Here is a 21672-nt window from a genome sequence, read left to right as displayed (position 1 = left end):
GGATTAACTTTTGAAGAATTGGCTAACAGTATAAACTGCAGTAATCATATTAAGAAAGTACAACCTCTTTTAAATGAGATGTTTTAGGTTTCAGGACATGAAAATATCTTGGCTTTTAACAGATCTTATAATGTGATCAATGTAGTCTCACATGAACAACAACACATTACATATTATGGCTTGTAATTATTTATTTATCAAAAACTGAGCTGAAATTTAGTACTGATGAAAAACTAAACACACCCCTACTTCTTCCATAGGAATTAAAAGTAGGAGCCAGGTGCTGCTAATTAGTAAGTATGAACACCTCCACTAAAAACAGTCGTTTTTGGCAGTTTGACGGTCTGGAGCAGTCGGTTGTGTTGCTAACGATCTTAGAGAAGTAATTGTTGCCGCTGAACAATCTCCGATGGGTTATAAGACAATTTCAAGACAACTAACAAAAACCCAAGAGGTGTATTTCGGACTCAGTTACACTGCAGGCTTCAGTTAGCATGTTAAATGTTAAAGATCATGAAAGTACAAAAAGAAAACAAATGAAATTGTGGTTTGTATGAAAAGCTATGGAGTTCCCAGGAGAACGCCTCTACCCTTTAAAAAAGTTGCATGTCAGCAACTCATAAGATGTCTGGAACAATGGCTTTTGGATACACAACAAGGTGGAGTTATGTGGTTATTGCGCAGCTCGACACTTGAAGAGAACCAAAACAGCAAGGTGGTGGAGGGGTGATGATCGGGGCGATGATCGGGGCTTGTTTTGAAGTCAGATGATCTGGGCACCTTACAGTCATTGTGTCAGCCATGGACTCCTTTGTATACCAAAATATTCTAGAGTCAAATGTGAGGCCATCTGTTCAACTGCTAAAACTCAGAGTCGTACAACAGGACAATGATCCCACTGCAGCAAATCTACAACAGAATGGCTGCGGACCCAAAGAAGAGTACGCTTAAATTCCTCAGCAATTTCAGAGACTAAAGTCATGCAGGAAACAATTACAAGTTTTGCTGCTGAAGGCGTTGAATCATAGGAAGTACTTACTTTTGCACACACTGCTTCTGCATTTTGCTCTGTTAAAAAAAAAAAAAATAGTGATGCAGTATAATAAATCTCATGTTGTTGCTCATTTGAAGTTGCATCTACTTAATTTTAAGGTCTAATAAGGACTAGATAATGTCCTGATATGTAATACTTTAGAAGTGGCAAATGGTGCACCTTTTACCACAAGTGTGTGTAAAATGTTACAAAGCGGATTAACAGTTTAAATTTGTCACCAAGTCATGAAATAAATGACTGTTAAACAGAGTCATAGCTAAATGCAGTTGGTGAATAGTTTAAAGTTGTAGATATCTCAGTTTAAACATCAAACAGATCTAGTTTAAGATGAGTTCAAATAAAGCGATTTAATGATGAAAACAGTTCATGTAAAATTTTGACTGTATAACAATTCTGCGTGCAAAAAGATCGGGAACCACTGCTTTAAATGATCGAGCATCCTTCAGCTAATAACCGAGACAGAAACAGAACAGTTATGGAAACATATCCCAGCTTTTATTAAATCAGGTCATTAAATCAAGGCATTGTTAAAAGGCTGACTTTGAAGCAAGGTGACTGAAGAAAAAAAAAAAAGGTGATACAAACAGCAATGTAAATAACAGAGGAAGAACAGCATTAAGCACACTAATTACACAAGTAATACAGTTTGTAAACACAAAGCGCTCTGCATGTTCAGTAAATAAGGAGCTTAATTAAGGTGGGTAAAAACCCCCAAAAACAACAGAGGAAGTGTTAAAATATTGTTATTTGATTGTACTGTCACATCTCTATATTTCATTGTTTAACATTTGGTTTAGCGTAACAAAAGAACTTCACAAAAAAAAGAAAAAAGAAAACTATTTACAAAGGCAAAGAATTCACTCCCTTTGGGTTTAAACAAATCATTCACATTATTGACTGGGATGTAAATATATGGCCCTCTAATATACTTTATATCAAACTAACAGTGGCTACAAAGAAAAGCTTTCCATCAGCCGACTACTTAGCCAAAATCTGCCATCAGCATCCGTCACATTCATTTCACTTTCTGCAGCGCAGACGTGCCACTTTCATCCAATGAAGCGATTTCCCCGTCAGTTCTGTAAAAAGTCACTCTTTGTCACTCCTAAACAACGTGCGGCAATCCTCGCTTTGCTGAGCTCTTTCTGATAGTCACAGTCAATTCCTTGTCACAATTACAATAAAGCAGCAACCATGGGAACAATATCACGTGTTAAAAACGACATGAATTATTACTGAATTATCAATCACTGCGTGTTAAGTATAAGAGTTAGTATGTAAATAGACAAAGAAATCATCTCTCAAACACTATAATGTTAATACCTATAATATAAACCGACATATATTATTACAAGGTAGTAGAACTATGACTATGTTCAGTTACAACTCGTACTTCTTATAAGTCTAACCGTCATATAATTTGAATATCTTCAGCCGCTGTTACACTACTGGTATGGAAGTTACATTTTTTTTTAAATTGCTAAACAATTTTCTTAGCTGTCAGTATACATTCAACAATGAACTTGTGCAAAAAGGGGGGGAAAAAAAATTCACAAATATGTAACACGTCCGATCGGATGCATTAACTTCAAAGCTTTGGCCTGCGTTTGGCTCTCCAGGGCTCTGAGTCACCCCCGTCTCCTCTGATACCCATTTCTAAAACCCGTTAAAAAATATGGGTGAGAACAAAGAACCAAAACAAAAACAGTCCTGCATTGCATTTTGATTTGATGAAACTCCGCTGAGCCCTCAGTGGTCAAATGAAATCTCACAGGAAATTAAACCTTCCGCATTACCATCTACTGGCACATCTCTGAAAAACTTTCACATTGAATAATAGCTGTGAATGTGGGGAACTGGGTGTTCAAATACAACAATGTCCTGGGGGGCTTATTTCACTTCCCTTCAACAAACTGAAAATTAGGAAGGCAATTCAGACGTTTTCATTGCTTTTCGGGTTCATTCGCTCATGCTTCTAGTTTCTCTTTCTCCTCCTTCTTTTTCTTGCTCTTCTTCAAGAATGAAGGTGTGCGGAACTTCTTTTTCTTTTTCTTGGGAGACTTGGTTTGGCTCTCCGGGGTCTGAGGCTCCCCCGTCTTTTCCTTCGTTGTTATGGAGATTTCCACCGTTTCTGAAGTGCTCACGCTCAGCTTGGATACCTCGATGCTCAGATCCTCCTCCATCTCTGCCAAGTGGTCTTTCCCATTGGGTATTGTGTCTGTCACGAGATGAAGCCAACGGAGAGGGATGCGAATAAAAACACGTTAAATTATCCATTTCATTTGAGGCATTTCTTGTCCTTTTTCACTAACTGAAACACCCATTCACTTGCTAATTACCTTGTTTAGCTGGCGTCATTATGGGAGAGAGGGAGAGGGAGATAGTCGAGCCATCAAATGTGGTCATCTCATCTGCATCAGTGGCATCATCATCTTCTGTAAAAGGATTGAAGCTCATAGGGGTCAGTCATCTAACAAAGCAGGTATGAGTCAGCTTAGGCTATTATATGAACAAATAAAATCCCAAGCTGATGTCGGCACTCTACAAACAGCTAACAGGGTTACACAATTCATTCAGAGGGAGAACGGGAATGTTGGAACAAATGTCCCAGGAATCAATCATTAGAAATTTTCCCCGGCAGCACACATTTTGCAATCTTACAGCAAAGAAGGTATGGATGTATAACTGACAACAGCACTGCACTCTTCAGACTTCCCTTTATGCATCCAGAGCCAAGATCAAAAGCACATCTACACTAATATCATTTACTTTAGCAACATCTCGATGTCCACAACATTCCCACGTTTTAGGAAACCAAAAAGAGAGACTTTTGGAAATGCTGCCGACCCAGTTTTAGTTTGAAAACTTGAAATATCTAATACCAGGCTTTACTGTACTGTGTGGATGTTGAGGCTGTGGAATCAATGAGGCAGAAAACCACACTGACTTCTTGATCAGACCGCATCAGTTATAAAAGTAAGCTATTATACCTGTTATGACTTTATCTTTTCTGTTTGGGCTCTCCTTCCTCATCACCACAGCTGTTTCTAGTGATGGATAACGCCCTGGGGACCGCTCAAATATCTTGCAATATTTGTTTTGTTTTCTACCACCATGACTGGTTATACTGGTTTTACCTTTAACGACAGTTACGCCATATTACTAGCCCAGATAATATTTGTATCCTTCCTCTGTAGTATTTTTAAAAGCAACTAGCTCTACCCCTCTTTCCACATACAAAGGTATGAACAGTGCACCTGATTGGTCATCATTTTCAACTGTGTTAGGAATTAGCAGGGACGCCACTAATATCTACCATGAAAAGTGTTTGTAAAATCTTATGGTAGCACAAGCTTAAAGGTTAGGAGATGTCCTTTTTCTGTCTGGTCAATGTTGAGATTGACCAGATAGCATTCCAGCATTCCCATAATTATTTAGGCACTGACAAAACCTTTGTAATTTTGTTTCCGTATACTACCCAAGTGGATTTTAATTCAAACATTCAGTATGTGATTTAATTGCAGACTTTGACCTTTAAGGCAAGGGGTTTAACTAAAGTATTGCATTAACTGTTTGAAAATTGCCATCATTTTTATACACAATACGGGTCAAACATAATTGGACAAACCAATGATGAAACTCGTGTGCAGTCAATGACTGCCCGAAGTCTAGATCTCGTGGACATCACTAAATCCTGTGTTTTCTCCCTTGAGATGCTCTGCCAGGGCCTCACTGCAACCACGTTCAGTTGCTCCTTGTTTGTGGGTCTTTCTGCATTCAGCTTGGTCTTCAGTAACTGAAAAGCACGCCCTATTTAGTTTATATCAGCTGGCTGACTCGGCCATTGAAGAATATCTCATTTCTTTACCTATATAAACTCTCGGGTTGCTTTTGCAGTATGCTATGGGTCGTTATCCATTTGCACTGTGAAGCACGCTTCGATTAGTTTTACAGCATTTGGCTGAATCTAAGCAGAGAGTTCAGCCCTGTACACTTCAGAAGTCATCCTGCCGCTTCTATCAGCAGTTACATCATCATTAAACACTAGTGGCCCAGTTCTACTGGCAACCATACATGTTTATGCCATAGCATTGCTTAACCATGTATACCAAATACTTACATCCCCAACTCTACCAAAAACCTCACTACACTCATGCTGCCAGCATGCAAAATGCAAACTAAAAGTATTGAACACAAGCACATTTTAACAACTTTGTTCCATAGGTTTCTTAGCTCACATGTTCCAATAGTAAAGCATTTCTGTGATGGAGAATAACAAAGGAGTTACTTTGATGCACAGTTGCACAGATGTTTCCTTCCTATACACAGATTTCCCTTCGTTTACAGTCACAATGAGACAAAAGGAGTTTGACACGGCGAGTGTCTCTACAGCTCATCTCTCACCAGTAGGAAGTAGTAGGAAACTTTCCTCCTGTACAAACTTTCCTCCACCCAGGACAAGCTGGCGCTAATTAACTGCCTTGAGCGTAACCTAATGGCACAATTCTTGTGTGGCAACAATAACCACAGCAAACTCAGTAAAGCGTCTGACTAATGTATACAGGATAGGGAACAGTACCTTCTTGGCCTTGCTGCTTTCTTTCTACCATGCTCTTGTATTCTTCCAGCGCCTTCTCTGTGAGATCATTGAAAGGATTGGGAGGAAGAGAGCGGGTCTGCTCTTCATCCTCAATGATGAAAGCCTAAAGACACGGGAAAACATAAGATGCCGTTGCAGTCAGCTGATGCACAATATTATTTCCAAAAGGTTGAAACAGTTTGTTGAATGTCAAATGTTGAAAGTAAAAACTTATTTATTTTTTTTTAATATATTGGGGCTTTATAAATGTAATAATGGTAACTCCTTTTCTTAAAAGCAAAAATGGGTCAGGGGAATGTTTACCACAGTGTTGCATCACCTCTTCTTTTAAAACCGTCTGTAAACATTTGAGCTCTGACAAACTGTTGTACAGTTATCAAAGCACAACACCTCCCCCCACCCCCCTTCTTACATGGTGAAGGATTTCAGCTGCTCCAATATAGAAGGACTTCTTTTTTCTACTTTGTTTTTTCGTTAAGTGACAAATGTTCAACTGGTAACCGACTGAACTGCAGACATGGCTGTTTAGCACCCAGACCCTTTCATGATGGAGCCACGCTGATATCACACGCTCAGAAATCTCTTGCTTAAATAAGGAAAGGCGTCCCTTATGAAACAAAAAAAAAAACCAAATGCAGCATCTGGATAGCAGTACATGTTGCTCTAAAACCCAAATATCATTCATTATTAATGGTGCCTTCACATGAGCAAGTTGCACCAACTCCATTCAGCTTCCATTTCTGAATGCAACGGAGTGGTTTTCTGATGTGCTCCTAAGCCCGTGCACTCGTTTCCACTACACTACTGCCTGAGGTTGTAAAGATCAAGATGATTTATTACTGGCTTTCAGCACTGCTGCTAGCATGCAGAGATTTCTGTGGATTTCCTGAATCTTTTAATCCTATCGCGTACCACAGATGGTAAAATCTTCAAATTCTTTGCATGTTTATAGCTAGAAACTTTCTTTGCATTATATTTTATTTACTTACAAAATAAAATAACACATAATCACAGTCTTTTTGTGAAGGTGTTCCAATTAGGATTTATGGAAGGATCATGACTGTTGCTACATGTGTTTAATTGGCACAATCTACATAATTAAAAATCTTACGCATATAGTTCCTCTTTATATTTGCATTTTTGGTTGCTTTCATAAGGAAATAAATGTAAACACTGCGTTAACCTCCGCAATCAAAATCTACAAGAATGTGTGACCTTTTTCAAATTTCAATGAACACGACAGACAGAATATTTTAGTGTGCTATTCATTTACTTCTGTGTGTTCGGGCTTTTTGGCTACATATTTTTTTTGTAATCTTGACATTTATCAGCCTCCAAAGCTGAAAGATCTGTAGATCAATGGACTCAAATTCCTCAAACCATTCCTGAACAACTCTTGTTTTAGTCGTGTCACATGATCCTGATGAACAATGCTGCTGTGTGTGTTGCAGTCTGAAACACTGTTTAAACTAAGTAAGACCACAGGCACTACACCTGATACTAATTTGGAGAGATGACTGATTCAAAATTCCTGGATCACCAACTCGTAACTGAACGGTTTAAGAAACATAGGTGTGTAAACAACAAGCTATAATCTAATGTTAGACCTTGTATATGGACTTCACTCCAAGGCCACAAATTTGTGTTTAGTTAATTATCTTTGTTTTAACAATGATTGTTAGCAATAAATCCTGTCTGTTGGAAAGACACATTTGTAAGAAAAATGTCTTCATGAGTTGAGCAGCAATTTAGTATGTGGGTTGAGTTGTGCGTTATTTTCAGACGTGCTTAGGCAAATGGAGAAAACACTAAAATACCATAACACACACTGCATCATGAAATCCGGCTGCTAATGTTGCAATTTTTTTTTTTACAAATGATACATAAACTTACTGGTCCTGGTATGGTGTCCACAACAATGCCTGCCAGTAACTGAGATTTAGGTCCCGGGGTCATCTGGTCACCTCTGTGTTGCTCTTTTATCTGAACAAACATATTCAACAAAGGAATCTCAGCTTTATAGGATTTTGGTTATTAGATGCTATGACTGACATTCAAATGACAGTGTCGCTGTTCCAATCTTTGTGCATTTCTACCGCCCAGGTTTGTAACATCTGGGGCCAATCTTGTGGAAAATGTGATCATTTTTCAACTGACCCGGTTCCTCTTATCCAAAACCTCAGTGGGGTCAGTGTTGAGTGGGACAAACTGGTTAGGGTCTTCAATCTTTATTGGGGTGCCAACGCTGTAGCCTGGCTGCGAGGACTTCATCCACTGAGAGAATTTAAATGAAGCAAACACACACATAGATTAATAGCAAGAATTCAGAATATAAAAAAAGTGCATTTAAAAAACTTGCCACAAGAGGGCAGGCTAACACAGATAAAAATGGGCACCTCAAAAGACGAGCTTGCTCAGGACACCAAAGCCGATAGGATCAAATCGTTTCATTCCCTCTTATACTTTGACAATAAAATCAACACACCATGGTTTTTGTCCTCGGGCTCACGTCCCCGCTGGGTGACTGTTCAGGAACATTGACCTTCAAGTAGCTGTTGGGTGAATTAAGCCACCGAGTCCTTTCTCTCTGTTGTTTCTGCGCCATAAACTTGAAGGGGCTCCGCAGGCCAAGCTCACAGTCTTCTGGCGGCATAGCCGACACTGTGGCGGGGATTTCGACGTCATTCTTAGACCGGGGTTTTTCACGGACAATGGGGTTCCGGTAAGAATGGCCCGTTCTGTATCCCTAGCACGTTACACAAGGAGAAAATATTATTACGGCACACGCACCGAGAGTTTCCCTTTGCCAGAAGTTAAAGTCTTTGAAATATTTTGCACTATTCTTCTCTGCTCATGGGATAAATAAGAAATATTAACCCAAAACCCCAAACCCCCCACAATTCAAATGATTCACAGGCCACCCAGAATCCACTTACACAATACTTTTAAATATTTAAACGCAATATATACAAACAGCATTTTTGCAGACGCCTCCAGTTTGAAAGGGAGAAGACACAACTTTGGTTTGAAGGAGTGTGTTGTTAACAATACATCAAAGACGGAGAGAGACAACTAGAAAACTAGTGATGGGTCCTTGCAGTATGTAGAAAAGTGTGGTCTGAAGAAAAGCAGTGTAACGCTACATTAAAAACAATCAAAACTGGCATTTCTGCACAGGCAATTTGACAAGTTTGCCACAAAAAATAAATAAAAAATAAAAATCCCCTCTGCATTGAGCTTTGATCGTCGCAGTGCCAGCAAGCCATTTTTCACAGAGCCGTTCAGTGGAAACTAAAGCTCAGTTTCCAAATGCTTTAAGTGTGACTGAAACACAGTAAACAAATACAATTCAGGGCGTATCAGTCGTAGCATTCATCATCATAAATTTCTGCACAAACTGTACAAAGGAGTGCAAGAGCTACAGTAACTATTGCCAACATGTGTGACAGAATCTAATATAATGAAAAGGTGAACGGACAGATAGGAGGATATTTTTAATTAAGCAGGTACTTTAAAAGGCCAACTCCTCATCCACACCCCTAATCTGTTTCACCTTTCCATCTCATTGCTTGGTTTAGAGAAGCCTTTCCTTTGAGCATTTTTCTTTTTAAATCGTTTTTAAAACCATGCAATGCAATTTCTAAATCACCTTCTGTCAGATACCATTCCTTCATCATTAGCTGTGACCTTTAGCGCAGCTCAGCTTTTTTGTTGTCTTTGTTTGGGAATCATCTCTGACACGGCAACAATCAAACTCCACCCTCTGTCAGGGAAGGTCAGGCGTGCAGTTGCAACGACTGCGCTGGCATTTTCGCCCCGTGGTATACTCAACAGTCTGGAAGAAAATGCCAAATCCTATTTCCAAATTGAGTACACGGGAGTTATTGCACTAAGTGGCTGTGTGGTCCGTGTGGCTGTAACTGCCCGCAGCACGGCTCACCATCTGGAAGCTATGTTTGAGAGGGTGGGCGATCTCTGATCACACAGAGCTAACACAGCTGCAGTCTGTTCCAGCCGGAGCTGTTAGCAGGAAGGCGACTCGAGCAGACAGTCTGACATCTTCTGTGTCCACAAAACATGTCAGGGCCTGGGCATTATCAGCGAGGCTTAAAAAAATAAATAAAAATCAGGGTGTATGCTTTTACAAAGCCCAGCAGAAGGAGTTCTGTTCTCACAGCTAGAACAACAGTATCCTGAATATTAGGAAATGAAATCTGCAAATATCAGAAAACAATATGAGTCAATTACAAAAAAATCCATTTAAGATTAGATAAACAAAAAAACACATGAAGTTTCATTGTGTCCTCTAGTCAGCAACTTCCCGAGGAAGCATGTGAGACAGGAAACTCAAAGCATCGTGGGTAAAAGGCACAGGTCAGGGTTCACTCACCAGGTTGTCTAGCATCCTCATAAGAGACTCGAACTCTGCCTCGCCTATTTTCCACTTGACCTCGTTGTCTATGACGACACCGGCAGCGGCCACTCCCTGGGTCAGGGGCTTAAACTTATCCCTGTCCAGGAGAACGAGGTTGTCCGCGCCGCCTGAACATCTCATAGCGTTCACCTAAACAAAGCCATTTGTACCATCGAAGATTGTGTTAATACAATTTTCACTGAGGATTTCACTCATAAAAATTGGAGATTAATTCTAAAACTTTCTTTTCTGAGACACATCATTTTAATTTCAAAACAATCCATCATAGAATTATATAATTAAACAATTGCAAGTGAGGTGAACTCTGAACACGTCAAAAACGACGGAAAAACCAACAGAGTCGAGAAAACAAAAAAAATCGCTGCAAAAGGATCTCTTGCACAAAGCAACAGGAGTGTTTCAGGAACACTGCGGGGTTCTACCTGTCTGTAAACAGAGATCACTGACACATATTTGAATCAGCTTTACTCAAGCAAGCAGCACGCTTGATATTAGCTTTGCCTCCATTTCAGGCACTGCTCTGTTTTATGTGTCTGACTCATTTGTAGACAGAGGGGAAAAACATTTCAACAAATAAAAGCTGGAAAATAATATCAGTGACTCACACGCATAAAACTGACTTATGAAGTGTGAAGAAAGGCCACATCGAAGTTAACCAATTGCTTTGACCGGAATGGCGCAATTACACTCCATTACCAAGGGCAGGTAGGATCAAGAATAACGATTTTTATACCTGGATCTCACAGGCGAGCTGTGAGTGGTACATATAGTGGAAAGCTTCTTCTACTGTTTCTCCCAAAGCCAGAAGCCCGTGATTCCTCAGGATCATCAGCTGAAAAACACAAACTGCCACATTAGTACATCCTGAATGTGCATTAATGAAAAATATATGGCTATGATTAAAAGTTTAATTAGACATTTCTTTTAAGAATGCATTTATTAGATCAGAAGCTCAATGACATTCTCACATTTGTCTGTTCCATACAAGGCTACAGCTAAAATAAAATAACGACTGCAGTACAGTAGCCTCGTTCTGTCCAACAGTAACAAATCTGCCTATTAAAGCTTCTTTTTGCCCTTTTAGAGTTTACGTTCATGCACATTATGGCTCTTTTGTTACTAATATATGAGATATCTGCAGTATTAATATGTTGTGACTGCTGCTTAGCTGGTCGACCCAAGTCAAATATTGCTCTCAGCATTACATTTCACACTAATATTGTGGCAATCCAGGGATGCCATCTGGTACAGACAAGGATATTAAAGCATTTCTAACTTTCTCTCTTTGTAGTCATTGTTCAGCACATTAAGAAGCTGGTGGTGACGATTCAGTTTGTGTTGTTTTTGAGTAATGATTTAACATTTGGTGATATATTTATAAAACTGCCTAACTCTAGATGGTGGGTGAAAAAATGGCAGTGATATGCAGCATTCTTCAGCTATCAGAGATCCAAAATAAAGAAATAAATAAAAATGAGTCACAGAGCTGTAGTTTTCAGCATAGTCTAAATATATGGGACTACCACTGGGGGTGAAAAAAAGAATAAATAAGCAGGCTTCAAGGAAAAACACTTTGGTAGACCAGACTATTTCTGGGCTGGGAGCCCTGGAACAATCTTAGATCGGCTGGTTTAAGCAGCCTCTACCTCTTTAAATTTGCTCATCTGCTTGCAATGATTGCGTGGCAGACATGAGAGCGGTATCGTCTCATCTAACTTTACTTTAAATGTCAGAGTAGTCCCTAAATAGGTGGTTCTAATATTTATTAATTTTTATTATTTTATTTATTTATTATTAAAATGGGTAAACACGCTAAACAAACTGCTTAAGACTATTTGTTGTACCTACACTCCATATCTAAACAAACTAAATATTTTAGTGTACTCAGCTATTTACAGTTACCAACCAGTGGTACAAATACCCCCAGCACATGTGCATACAGTACAACATAATAAGCCCACTCTGTCCCACGTGAACGTGAGCTTGCCACTAATGGAGTGCCTTGCTTTGACAGTACCTTGGCAGTCGGGCCCAGAGCTTTCTGAAACTCCACCTTTGTCTCTTTATCATCCAGGCTGCCATGGTAACCAAAGCACCTCACGTCTCCCAGAAGCAAAGCCTCTTGGGAAATGGGCAAGATTCCACATTTCATCGAGGACACCTGTTAGCATGGGATAAAAACAACTAAGCGTGTGACACACCAGCATAAACAGAGGCGCCTTTTTCGCTGTCGGGCACAAATAAAATGGTGCACACATCATGTGCTGTGCATTTTATAACAAAGCTTCAAAGAAAATGGTTTAAAAAAAAAAAAGAAAAAAAAGAAAAACGAGAGAGAGAACAGAAACTGCATTACAGACTGCCAGCATCTAAAATAACTAGACATGCAGGGGGCTGCCTTTAACTCAGCCTTCTTCGTGTGATACCAAAGTAGTATTTAGCAGCAGCTTTGATTAAAATGAAGCTCATTTAATATTTGCCCCGAGCGTACTTACAGCGGCTGTAACTGCGGTGTGTGCATGGATGATGCATCTCACATCAGGGCGCATTGAATAAATGGCAGAATGGGGAGCAAATCCAAACTGGTCGATGCCCAGATCAGTAGAACCCTGGTCTACAACCTCACCAATTATGTTGACCTTCACCTAAATATTGGAGAAAACAAACAAACAACAAGCAGAGATTTGTGAGAAATGGGAGCTGGCTGTTTAGTATTGTCAGCAGTAGTTGTAGGTGTAGTACTTTAAAAGAATACCCAACTCTGGTTTGCTTTTTTTTTTTATAACACTATAAACCTTAAGGTAATAATTGCCTGCAGCGTGACTGAACCATTAAAGGTACCCTGTGGAGTTTGTGTCTAAACAAGGTCATGTTTACAATTGTTAATTACAAGTACACATTGTGTGCATGCTTAAGGTCTAGCAGAATGTTTTCTTCTCCTTAGAAGTGCATTTCTTTTAATAGTTTAGAATATGCAGTGTTGTTTTTCTTTCCTTTATTTTTGCGGGGGCAATATGACTACTTCTGTAACCTGTCGAGCAGTGAAACAGTGTGAGGTGGATGACAGCAAACAGCACAGAACCACACTTGTGTGTCGGATACTTTTCATATCCTTTCTTTGATATGCCATTGTCTCAAAATCAAACAGTTAATTAAATTAACAAATTTCCCCAAGACTACGACTGGTTTCGGATTCATTTTTAATGAACTTGACTTCATTTAACACTGGTTTACTTTAAGTAAATCAAATAAAAATCCTATTAGGATCTGAGCTCGTGACGATTTTTAAATTTTTAGAATGACAACTGCAAAAACCAAAAGCTAACATTAAGGAAAAACGTATGCTTTTAGAGTGCGTCAGCTGTCAGGAAGTGTAAGACCACTGCATGAAAGAGAACGAGCCAACTGGCAATAATGTAAATTTACAGCTGACTGACCCTTCCAGTCATAACAGAACACAAACACAGATTTTATGCTGTTGTTAACTGTGTGATTTCTGATGTTTAAAGCGTCTGTGTATCTGCTTAAAATCATTTTGTAAAACTTTACGGCTGGTCACATTATTGGGGTGGTACCTGTTCACCTGTCAGCTGCAGGAGGAGTGTGTGAATGCCCTTTCTTGTGACTGCAGAATGATTTTGTGTAATTTACATTCAGTCCAATCATTATTAATTCACATCTGTTGCCAGGTACATGTCGTAAATAGAGATGTACGTATTGACCAGTGAAAAGCCGGTCAGCCTACCATATGTTCAATTACAAACTGGTCCGTTTCATGCATATACAACATGCAGCACACTCACAGCCACACACTAAAATGATGTTAGTGTGGAAACACATCACTGTGAGTGAAGACACAAGGTTCACCAAAATAAACCACGGTTGGTCTTAATGAGGCACTTAAATCATTTTCACCCAGCTGAACATGGACATTTTAAAGAAGCTAACAAAGGCCAAGTGGCTAAAGCTAAAGCTAATCAGATCTCAGCCTGGCGTGAGCAACAGATCAAAGCATTTGTGAGGAAAATGGAGATAAGTGAACAAAAGAAAATAGTCAATATCCTGCTAATTCAGTACAGTTTTACTGCAGTTGCCTCAAGGCGTTTTATATTTTAAGGTAGAGACCCAACAATAAAATACTGGAATACTAGAAACGATTTAGGTACCGGATGTTTGTTTTGTTATATGAAGCTGATGCAACTGCTTTTGTTTGGAAGGCAAAATACGTATATGGTAAAGGTGAGTGAGCAGCAACTAATTTTCAGTTAACTATTTGTCCCGCTTTCCAGTAGCAAAGCACTTTATTTTCACTTGTTCTAAATAAGATCCTGAAACTTATAGTTTGAGGCAAATTGTAAAGTTTAATCATTTCTTTTAATCATGAAAATAATATTTGGCGTTAATGAAAAGTTACTTTTTTGTCTGTATATGCTTTTAGTTAGTTCTCAGAAAGAAAATCGAAATCAACAGAAACTGGTATTACAAATAAATGGGAATCAGAATTGGCCAAATAAACTGCCATCTGTAGTACTAAAACTATATTCCCAACTAAAAATAACACACTCAACTACTTTCCTTACCAAATTTGCTGCCGTCACTTCAGCAAAAGAAAGACCTCGTGGACTGATGAGAATGTGGTCCTGCTCTTTACTGACACGTACCTATGACAAAATGAACACATGAGTAAAGTGGCGAAAAGCTCAAGTTTGATGTACAAAAATCAAGAGGACAGTGGCTTAAATGCAAAACAGGGGCTTCAGAACAAGAGTCCCAAAAAGAGCCATGTCTGTTTTTATATAGTCTACATGTATCTTCATCTAGCATCAATGTGGCTGCCCTTTCTGGTTTCATTACTCTTTGGAATATTTCAAACTCACTGGCAGAAAATGCTTAAAAATTGCTTTGGTTTTGTTTTGCAGATAAATGTTAGCAGTGTGAGATAAAGCCCAGGTGATACAAATCATTGACCGCTTGGCAACCTCAAGTTGCCAGGTAAGAATGTGTATTCCCCAGCTGGTTGGTAAGTGCTTGCTGGCTGTTACTGGGTGAAATCAGTCACAAAGAGGGTGCTTCACCTTTGTATTTATCACACTTTTCGGTTTCGCCACTGCTCACTGAGTGGCTGGGCAGTCAAATCATCATCTTCCATACAAACTATAGGTGACAATGGTTTTTTTATGTAGCACCATACGACTCTTTGCAACCAGTCTCACCTACCTACTGCCAGCAAACCTCAGCAGCCTTTTCCAAACCGTTGGGGAATACACATTTTTTCCTAGCAACTGATGGTTGGAAAAGCATTGTCCACTGGTGACCAGGCCCATGTGACGGAGGCTTTATACACTGCATATCCTGTGACTATCCTTTAATATAAATTAACTGATGTAAAAGCTTTGAGGCAGCATTTTTAAACATTTGTCTAAGTAAAAAAAAAACAAAAACCAACCACCACTGCTGCTGCCATGAGGAATGAAATCTCTACATTTACAATGTTTTTTTTTCTTTTCAAGAGGGGTTAACACTGTCTAAGAGAAGGAAGACACATTTTCCCAAGTCAAGGGTAAAGAAACTCTGAACCACAGACAAAAGCTTTTTTTTAACTTAGAAAAACTCAAAAATGTGTCTGTCTTTGCTTTGTCTTTGGGGAATATCAGAACCTAACATTCTGATGTTCTCCAAGGTGTACATCAGATGTATGGTTGTGAATTCTTGCTTCATATTCACAAACCTTACTTTTCTATGCCATAAATAATATATAGTTTCTGAAAATAAAGTGGTATTCCCCTTTAAGCCTTCCAGGTGCCAGAGAACAAGGAACACATAAAGAAACACAAACCTCGTGCTGCATACATAAGCAGGTGTGCACTGGAGCATGATTGTGAAGTTGTACTCACAGTAATGTAAGAGCTTGTAAAGCGAGCCCAGCTGAAGAGGTCAACGAGCCTGTAGAGGCTGGCCAGCTTGCAGCGACTCTGTTTCTCCCCTTTGGCAAAGGAGGGAGACTCTACGCCATACAAGTCATTGACTGGGGTCACCATCCCGATGCCTGCCACAGCACATAACATCATCAGTACATTGCAGTGCATCCGAAAAATGTACAAGCATGTTTACATGATTTGTTTCCACAGTATGTAAAGTCAAACATCCCGGGGAACATGAGTCTCCTCAGCTGAAGATTGAAAAAAAAGGGCCCTACTCAGAATTCCCAAAGTGTATCTGAGGGTATTTTGGGGATGTAATACCATATAAGGCCATTAATGATGCAGGGCATTAACTTTTATAGCCACTTTGGCTTTTTAAAGGCGCAGGTCTGCCTCAACACTTCAAAGCATGTTCTTACATTTTCCAAACATTTACAGTTTTGATCATTAAACTGTCTAAAACTATAACTTCCCAGTGTCAGCTCTGTGACCTCCCACTGAAACACAGGGGTAAAAGGTCAGGCCAGTATAATGAACACTGCAAACTGCTATACTTGATTACTCAGACTGGTCATGAGAGTTACTTAATAAAAGCACTATTGAGCATTTTATGCTGTTTCAGGGTTGTTGAGTGTCACAGGAGTTGGGGAATTCAGCCTCCAACAATGAAGATATTCAGTCTGGCTGATGCACACCGACGCAGGATACACGTTGAATGACAAACAGGCCGAAAGGGACATAAATGGATACATTCAGATGCACACACGAGCACACGAGGCCACTCACTGATGGGAGCAGTCAAGGGGCCTGCCCCTCCCGTGGTGCTGGCCATGACCAGGTCAGCAATCTGCCTCAGTGCCATGAGACCTGTAGGGTTGTTGCCCTTAGTCAGCTGGTCCTGAATCAGACCTTCTAATTCATCTTTAAACACCTGCAAACAAAACCAAATAAAACTTTTTTATAGTAGGAGATGTGGTACAAAGAAGCTAAAACCTAGCAACTCATGTACACGCAGCCTATCTTTGTCCTACTTCCAACACCTTCACAGGATGTGTGGGGAAGCACAGCGAGCTTTCAGATGCTCCTTATAACAACTATACACAAATCACCAGACCACTAAAAAAAGCTCTTTGTGTACATCTGTGAAAAGGGGGTTCACTAGAAGAAGGAGCTGGCATTAAACTCGACCATCAATTTCTGCGTCAAGAGTAGCCTGTGAATCTTGAAACGACATCATTTTCTCCTGAGCTGCAACTAAGCTCAGGCATTCTGCTTCATCCGACCACGGTTCCCATGGTGATGTGATGAGCTCCACTTGTTTGGTGGGTTATGCAATCACAGATGAGTGTGGGCTCGTCTTATTTCCATGCACTTCATTGGTGTGTACTTATTTCACATCCCTGTACTTACACTGACTGTGTGCTGTCTCCTCCATTTTATCAATGTTTTACTGAAGCAATACTGTGTATTATATGCACTGGTGTTTATATTATTCTGTCTTTTGTCGACGAGAGCAGATCACATAATAGAACAGATCTCTAAATGATGCAAATTATATCCTAGGGTGAATCTCTACATTATTTAGGCTGAGTTTTTGCTGTGCTGTCTTATTATTAACTTAACTGAAATGTACCTAATAAACTGACATAGGCTTAAGGACAACAAGAAGTGCTACAATTAGGATTTTAAGGAAAATAGTGAAAAATGCCTCCAAGTGTAGTTTAACTTTAAAAATGAGTCACTGATACACAGAAAAAGAAGCAGACTAACACTAACCCCCTTTGTAAAGTAATGATGATAATAATAATATTAATAATCTGGACAGTAACAATGGTAGAACCATTTACACTTAATTCTGTAAGCTAAAGCTAACCCATATTAAAATAGAATGCAGTATATTAAATGATGTGCACATAAACAAGTAAAAAATACATGCACTACAATCAGCATTGAGTAAAGGGTAGAGTGTATCTCTCTGGGGTTTAAAGCTCTGTTTATTACTCATACACAGTGAAAGCTTGTGTGTAGGAGGCTATTTGTATGAAGCCTCTTGCTACATACTGGACTCTGCAGGATCTGGGTGACCCTCTTCTTCTGCTCCATCATGTTAAAGTCCTGCCTCAGGTCCGGTGACATATTCTTGCTCCGGAGATACTCAGGGTCGCTCTCATCCACGCGGTCAAAGTAGCGCTCCTTGGAGTCGTTGCTGGACAAGGCCAGGGTCAGAGACCCCACCGTCTGCCTCACATCCACCAAACTCATATCCTCACCGCAAGGCCTCCCACTCTTCCTCTGGAAGAAAGGAGAAAACATCACAGCTCATTTCGCATTCAGGCTGTCAAGGCAACTGATGTTGTTTTAACAGAAAAGATGCTGGATGGGTGCAATAGTGACTAATGTAATTACAGAGAAGGAGATAAAAGAGAGGCGATTATTGTTATGTGACTGGTGCTGCTTGGAAAGGACAAAAGCTGGTGCTTTGCAAAAATGACAAGTTAGTAACAGCTACTGTGAATATAATAGCATTTTTGTTTTATTGCGATCAGTACATTTTACTTACTTTTCCCCACAAACACGCACAGAACCAACATTTCTGTCTCTATCATTCCTCAGCGGTATATTATGTTTTATCAGAGAACACTGGCAACACTTTGTAATAATCACTGCCAACAGTAAATGATTAATAGTGTTTATGTCAACTGGTCATTAGTTTGCATAACAAAACAGTACTTACCAAAGTTTTAGAAATATTTGTTGCAACTTTACAGTTAAACAGCTAAATAATACTTACAGATTGTTTACAATCCATTGATTCACACTTAGGTAAACACTGTTTTATTGTTTGCTGACAGAAACGACAGTTTATCTAACCATCAAGTTATTCGAAGTCTAAGGCATGAATTTCATTTCAGCAGGAAATCACTCGGTAACTTGTGTTGTTACCGGGATCTCCTTTTAACTGTTCGCCGTAACCTTCTACGTAACCTGACGTGCACAGCCCGAGAAATGTAACTACACGTCAGGTTGACACAGCACGCAACAGCCTGAAAGGCGCGAAATGCTGCGGTGCAGGGATAAAAGGAGTTTTTGGTTAAGTTAGGTCATCTTCACTGTGTCATTAGCATTTTTAACAGAGACAATTATTCAACACCATGTCTAAAGAACAGACAATGTGACTATTTCACATTTGGTTGATATTAAATTGGTGACACCATCGTGGATTCTTTCAGATTCTTCACAACAAATGTTGTATAAGTCCGGACAGACATGGATATAAACTGCAGCCTTATGGGTTGGCAGACAAATACAACTGAAAGGCAGTATTTCCAGTTTTCTGTTACTTAGTGGGTTTCAGCACCAAACTTCAACATCTCCTTCCTCTCCACACAGACTGAGGCCAATTTATACACTGTGAGAGGAAAGTAGCAACAGCTTCAACTCTTCTGTTCATCAAGAAGCTATAAAGCATGGCCAGCAGCAGAGCCAGGCATGAAGAGCTTAGGTGGTTGCCTAGGGTGCATAATATCAGGGGGGAACTGGCACGCCAGGCTTTCTTTTCTTTTTCTTTTTTTTTTGGTTAAATCATGATTACAGCAACAAGTTTATTAACAAAAACAGTCTTTTAACTACAATAACACAAACTCCATCCCCTGAACTGTTGACAAGACGATGGAATAAACAGCGGCTGCCATCATGAGGTAACCATCCATGTAACCAGTGCATGATAGCATGCCTACAATCCAAACTGCCCAAACTAATCTCAAGCCAAATTAGAGGAAGCCTCAAAGCTCCTTGTTTATGAAAAGAATGATATCGGTGAACAGCCTTTTTCGTCCACAGGACGAGATCTAAATGATAAGACTTTATGATAAGATGATAAGATTTCAGCAACAGAACCAATCTACATACTTACAATTTCCAAAGTTATGCACACGCACTTGTTCGTAAGATGTTACAGAGGTTTGCCAATAATCTCGATTTAACAAAACAAACAGGAGCTAAAGTTGTGTCTTTCCTCTGAGTTTATTAACTTTCACAGGGTTACCTACAGCATGTACTTGTGTCCCCACAGGCAGAAAGTTGCAGGCATTTACACCACAGTGGTATCTTTGTTTGTTTAAAAGACACATAAATAACTAAATAAATCTGTTTTTCCTAACCTCAAACAAATGAGGTGTCACACAGAGAGCCCCGGCTTTACTGTTCAATCAACTGTTGACATCTGCCTTCCAGACATTTTTATTTTACTGTTAATACAAATGTGACTGGTTTATTCAAGTCAAAAATAGTCATACAGCTTTATTTAAACATTCTTGTCATGTACCCGCCTACATTTAAGTCATCATTATTGACAGTTCCAATAACTACATAGGATGCAACTTTACTATTGATAAAGTAACTAACTTGAAATATGACAGCAAATAGCCCAGAAGCATTGGAAATGCACACAGACATAGTTAAGTCTAAAATAATGAATCTACTAATTAAACATTTTTGTAAAGACAGGCAGTAGATTTGAGTTTATAATTAATTATAATAATCTTAGCTGTTTTGGGAGAAAAGAGCAGGCCGTTCAACCAAAACATTTTTTTTGTTAAAAAAAAGTGGGGGCGGGGGCACCGAATCCAAAGGCTACAGCCGGCCCTGGTCACCTCATGCAAATGAGATATTTTGAAAAGCAGCGTGCGCCTTTGATGCTGCAGTGTTACCTGATGTGGGGGTGGAGGGAGATACAGCTAGGTCTACTTCACATTAGGCCGGGAAACGCAACAATTTCACTCCACTAAAGCAGAAATAACACTCTCACAGCTGTTTTCATGGCAGCCTGTAATCAACCACTCGATGCGTGGCATCAAATTACAACTTTTAACCGTTACTGCAACGAAAAGTAACGCAGAGGGGGATGTATTAGCCAAAGCTAGAGGTACGAGCTGAAGAAAAAAAAAATCAAAGCGAGCACATGAACCCAAAAGTAAAACTGTTACTGCAAGTTGAAAATTACCTGAAGCAAAGTTCTCCTAACTACCTCCGGGCGACGTGATGTCGAATATCTCCTGAAACGTGGATAAAGGTGAGCCACGCGGATATTATTCCCAGTTCGGATGCATGGTTTTGGGGGGAAACAGGCTTGCAACTTGTGCTGCTACAGTATCCAGACGAAGCAGCAGGCTGCCCGCTGCGGGTAAGTAGTGAGTTGAAGAGTGAAGATTGGCTGCATGGAGGAGGGTGTGGGTGTGTTGGTGTGGGAAAGAGGAAAAGTGACCATGTGACTTCACTTATCCACCCACTAGAGCGTTTGTATTGAGCGGGACAAAAGCATGGCCACTCAGAGCTTAGTTTTTCACAACCACACTGTAGCTTTCCTGTAATATTCCTTAATAAACCTTATTCTTAAAATCCCCCCCAGGGAATATCTTACAGGCTTGCAATAATTTTTGGTGAGGATTTGAAGTAAAGTTTGTGTGTCTGTGTGTGTTTTTTAAATTACTCTTCTCTCCTGCTCTCTGCCTCTCAGTGTGTGATTCATTAACTCCTGCCACTTCATATCATAAATAACTGAGACGCCTGTGATCCCACTGCAGCTCCGAGGAGGTTTACATCAAAGCTGTATGCCTCAATCATACAAAAACAGAATATTTCAAAGCCAGAATAAGTGCCCCCC

General features: G+C 39.7%; 1 protein-coding gene across 2 annotated transcripts in view; it reads right to left on the bottom strand.

The window, feature by feature from the left end:
- Positions 1–1527: 1527 nt before the first annotated feature.
- Positions 1528–21672, bottom strand: part of add3b (adducin 3 (gamma) b) — a 25147-nt gene continuing 5002 nt past the window's right edge. The window contains exons 1-15 of one of the 2 annotated variants that reach the window (XM_005914145.3): positions 21013–21259; positions 18072–18302; positions 16797–16941; positions 15984–16135; positions 14670–14750; positions 12585–12734; positions 12107–12250; positions 10823–10921; positions 10045–10218; positions 8140–8400; positions 7812–7928; positions 7548–7637; positions 5634–5757; positions 3394–3489; positions 1528–3272 (exon numbers count right to left, since the gene is read on the bottom strand). In XM_005914145.3, the coding sequence (XP_005914207.1) occupies positions 3022–3272; positions 3394–3489; positions 5634–5757; positions 7548–7637; positions 7812–7928; positions 8140–8400; positions 10045–10218; positions 10823–10921; positions 12107–12250; positions 12585–12734; positions 14670–14750; positions 15984–16135; positions 16797–16941; positions 18072–18272 (2085 nt within the window). In that variant the 5' untranslated portion in view covers positions 18273–18302; positions 21013–21259 and the 3' untranslated portion in view covers positions 1528–3021. Of the gene's footprint in view, positions 3273–3393; positions 3490–5633; positions 5758–7547; positions 7638–7811; positions 7929–8139; positions 8401–10044; positions 10219–10822; positions 10922–12106; positions 12251–12584; positions 12735–14669; positions 14751–15983; positions 16136–16796; positions 16942–18071; positions 18303–21012; positions 21260–21672 lie in introns of those variants that run through there. The other variant, XM_005914146.3, reaches the window with a different exon arrangement.

The sequence above is a fragment of the Haplochromis burtoni genome, unplaced genomic scaffold, assembly GCF_018398535.1.
Source record: "Haplochromis burtoni strain Fernald_Lab_line unplaced genomic scaffold, NCSU_Asbu1 Contig_7, whole genome shotgun sequence".
Classification (NCBI taxonomy): domain Eukaryota; kingdom Metazoa; phylum Chordata; class Actinopteri; order Cichliformes; family Cichlidae; genus Haplochromis; species Haplochromis burtoni.
Note: the sequence above shows the minus strand (reverse complement) of the source record. Positions and strands in the feature narration are given on the sequence as shown.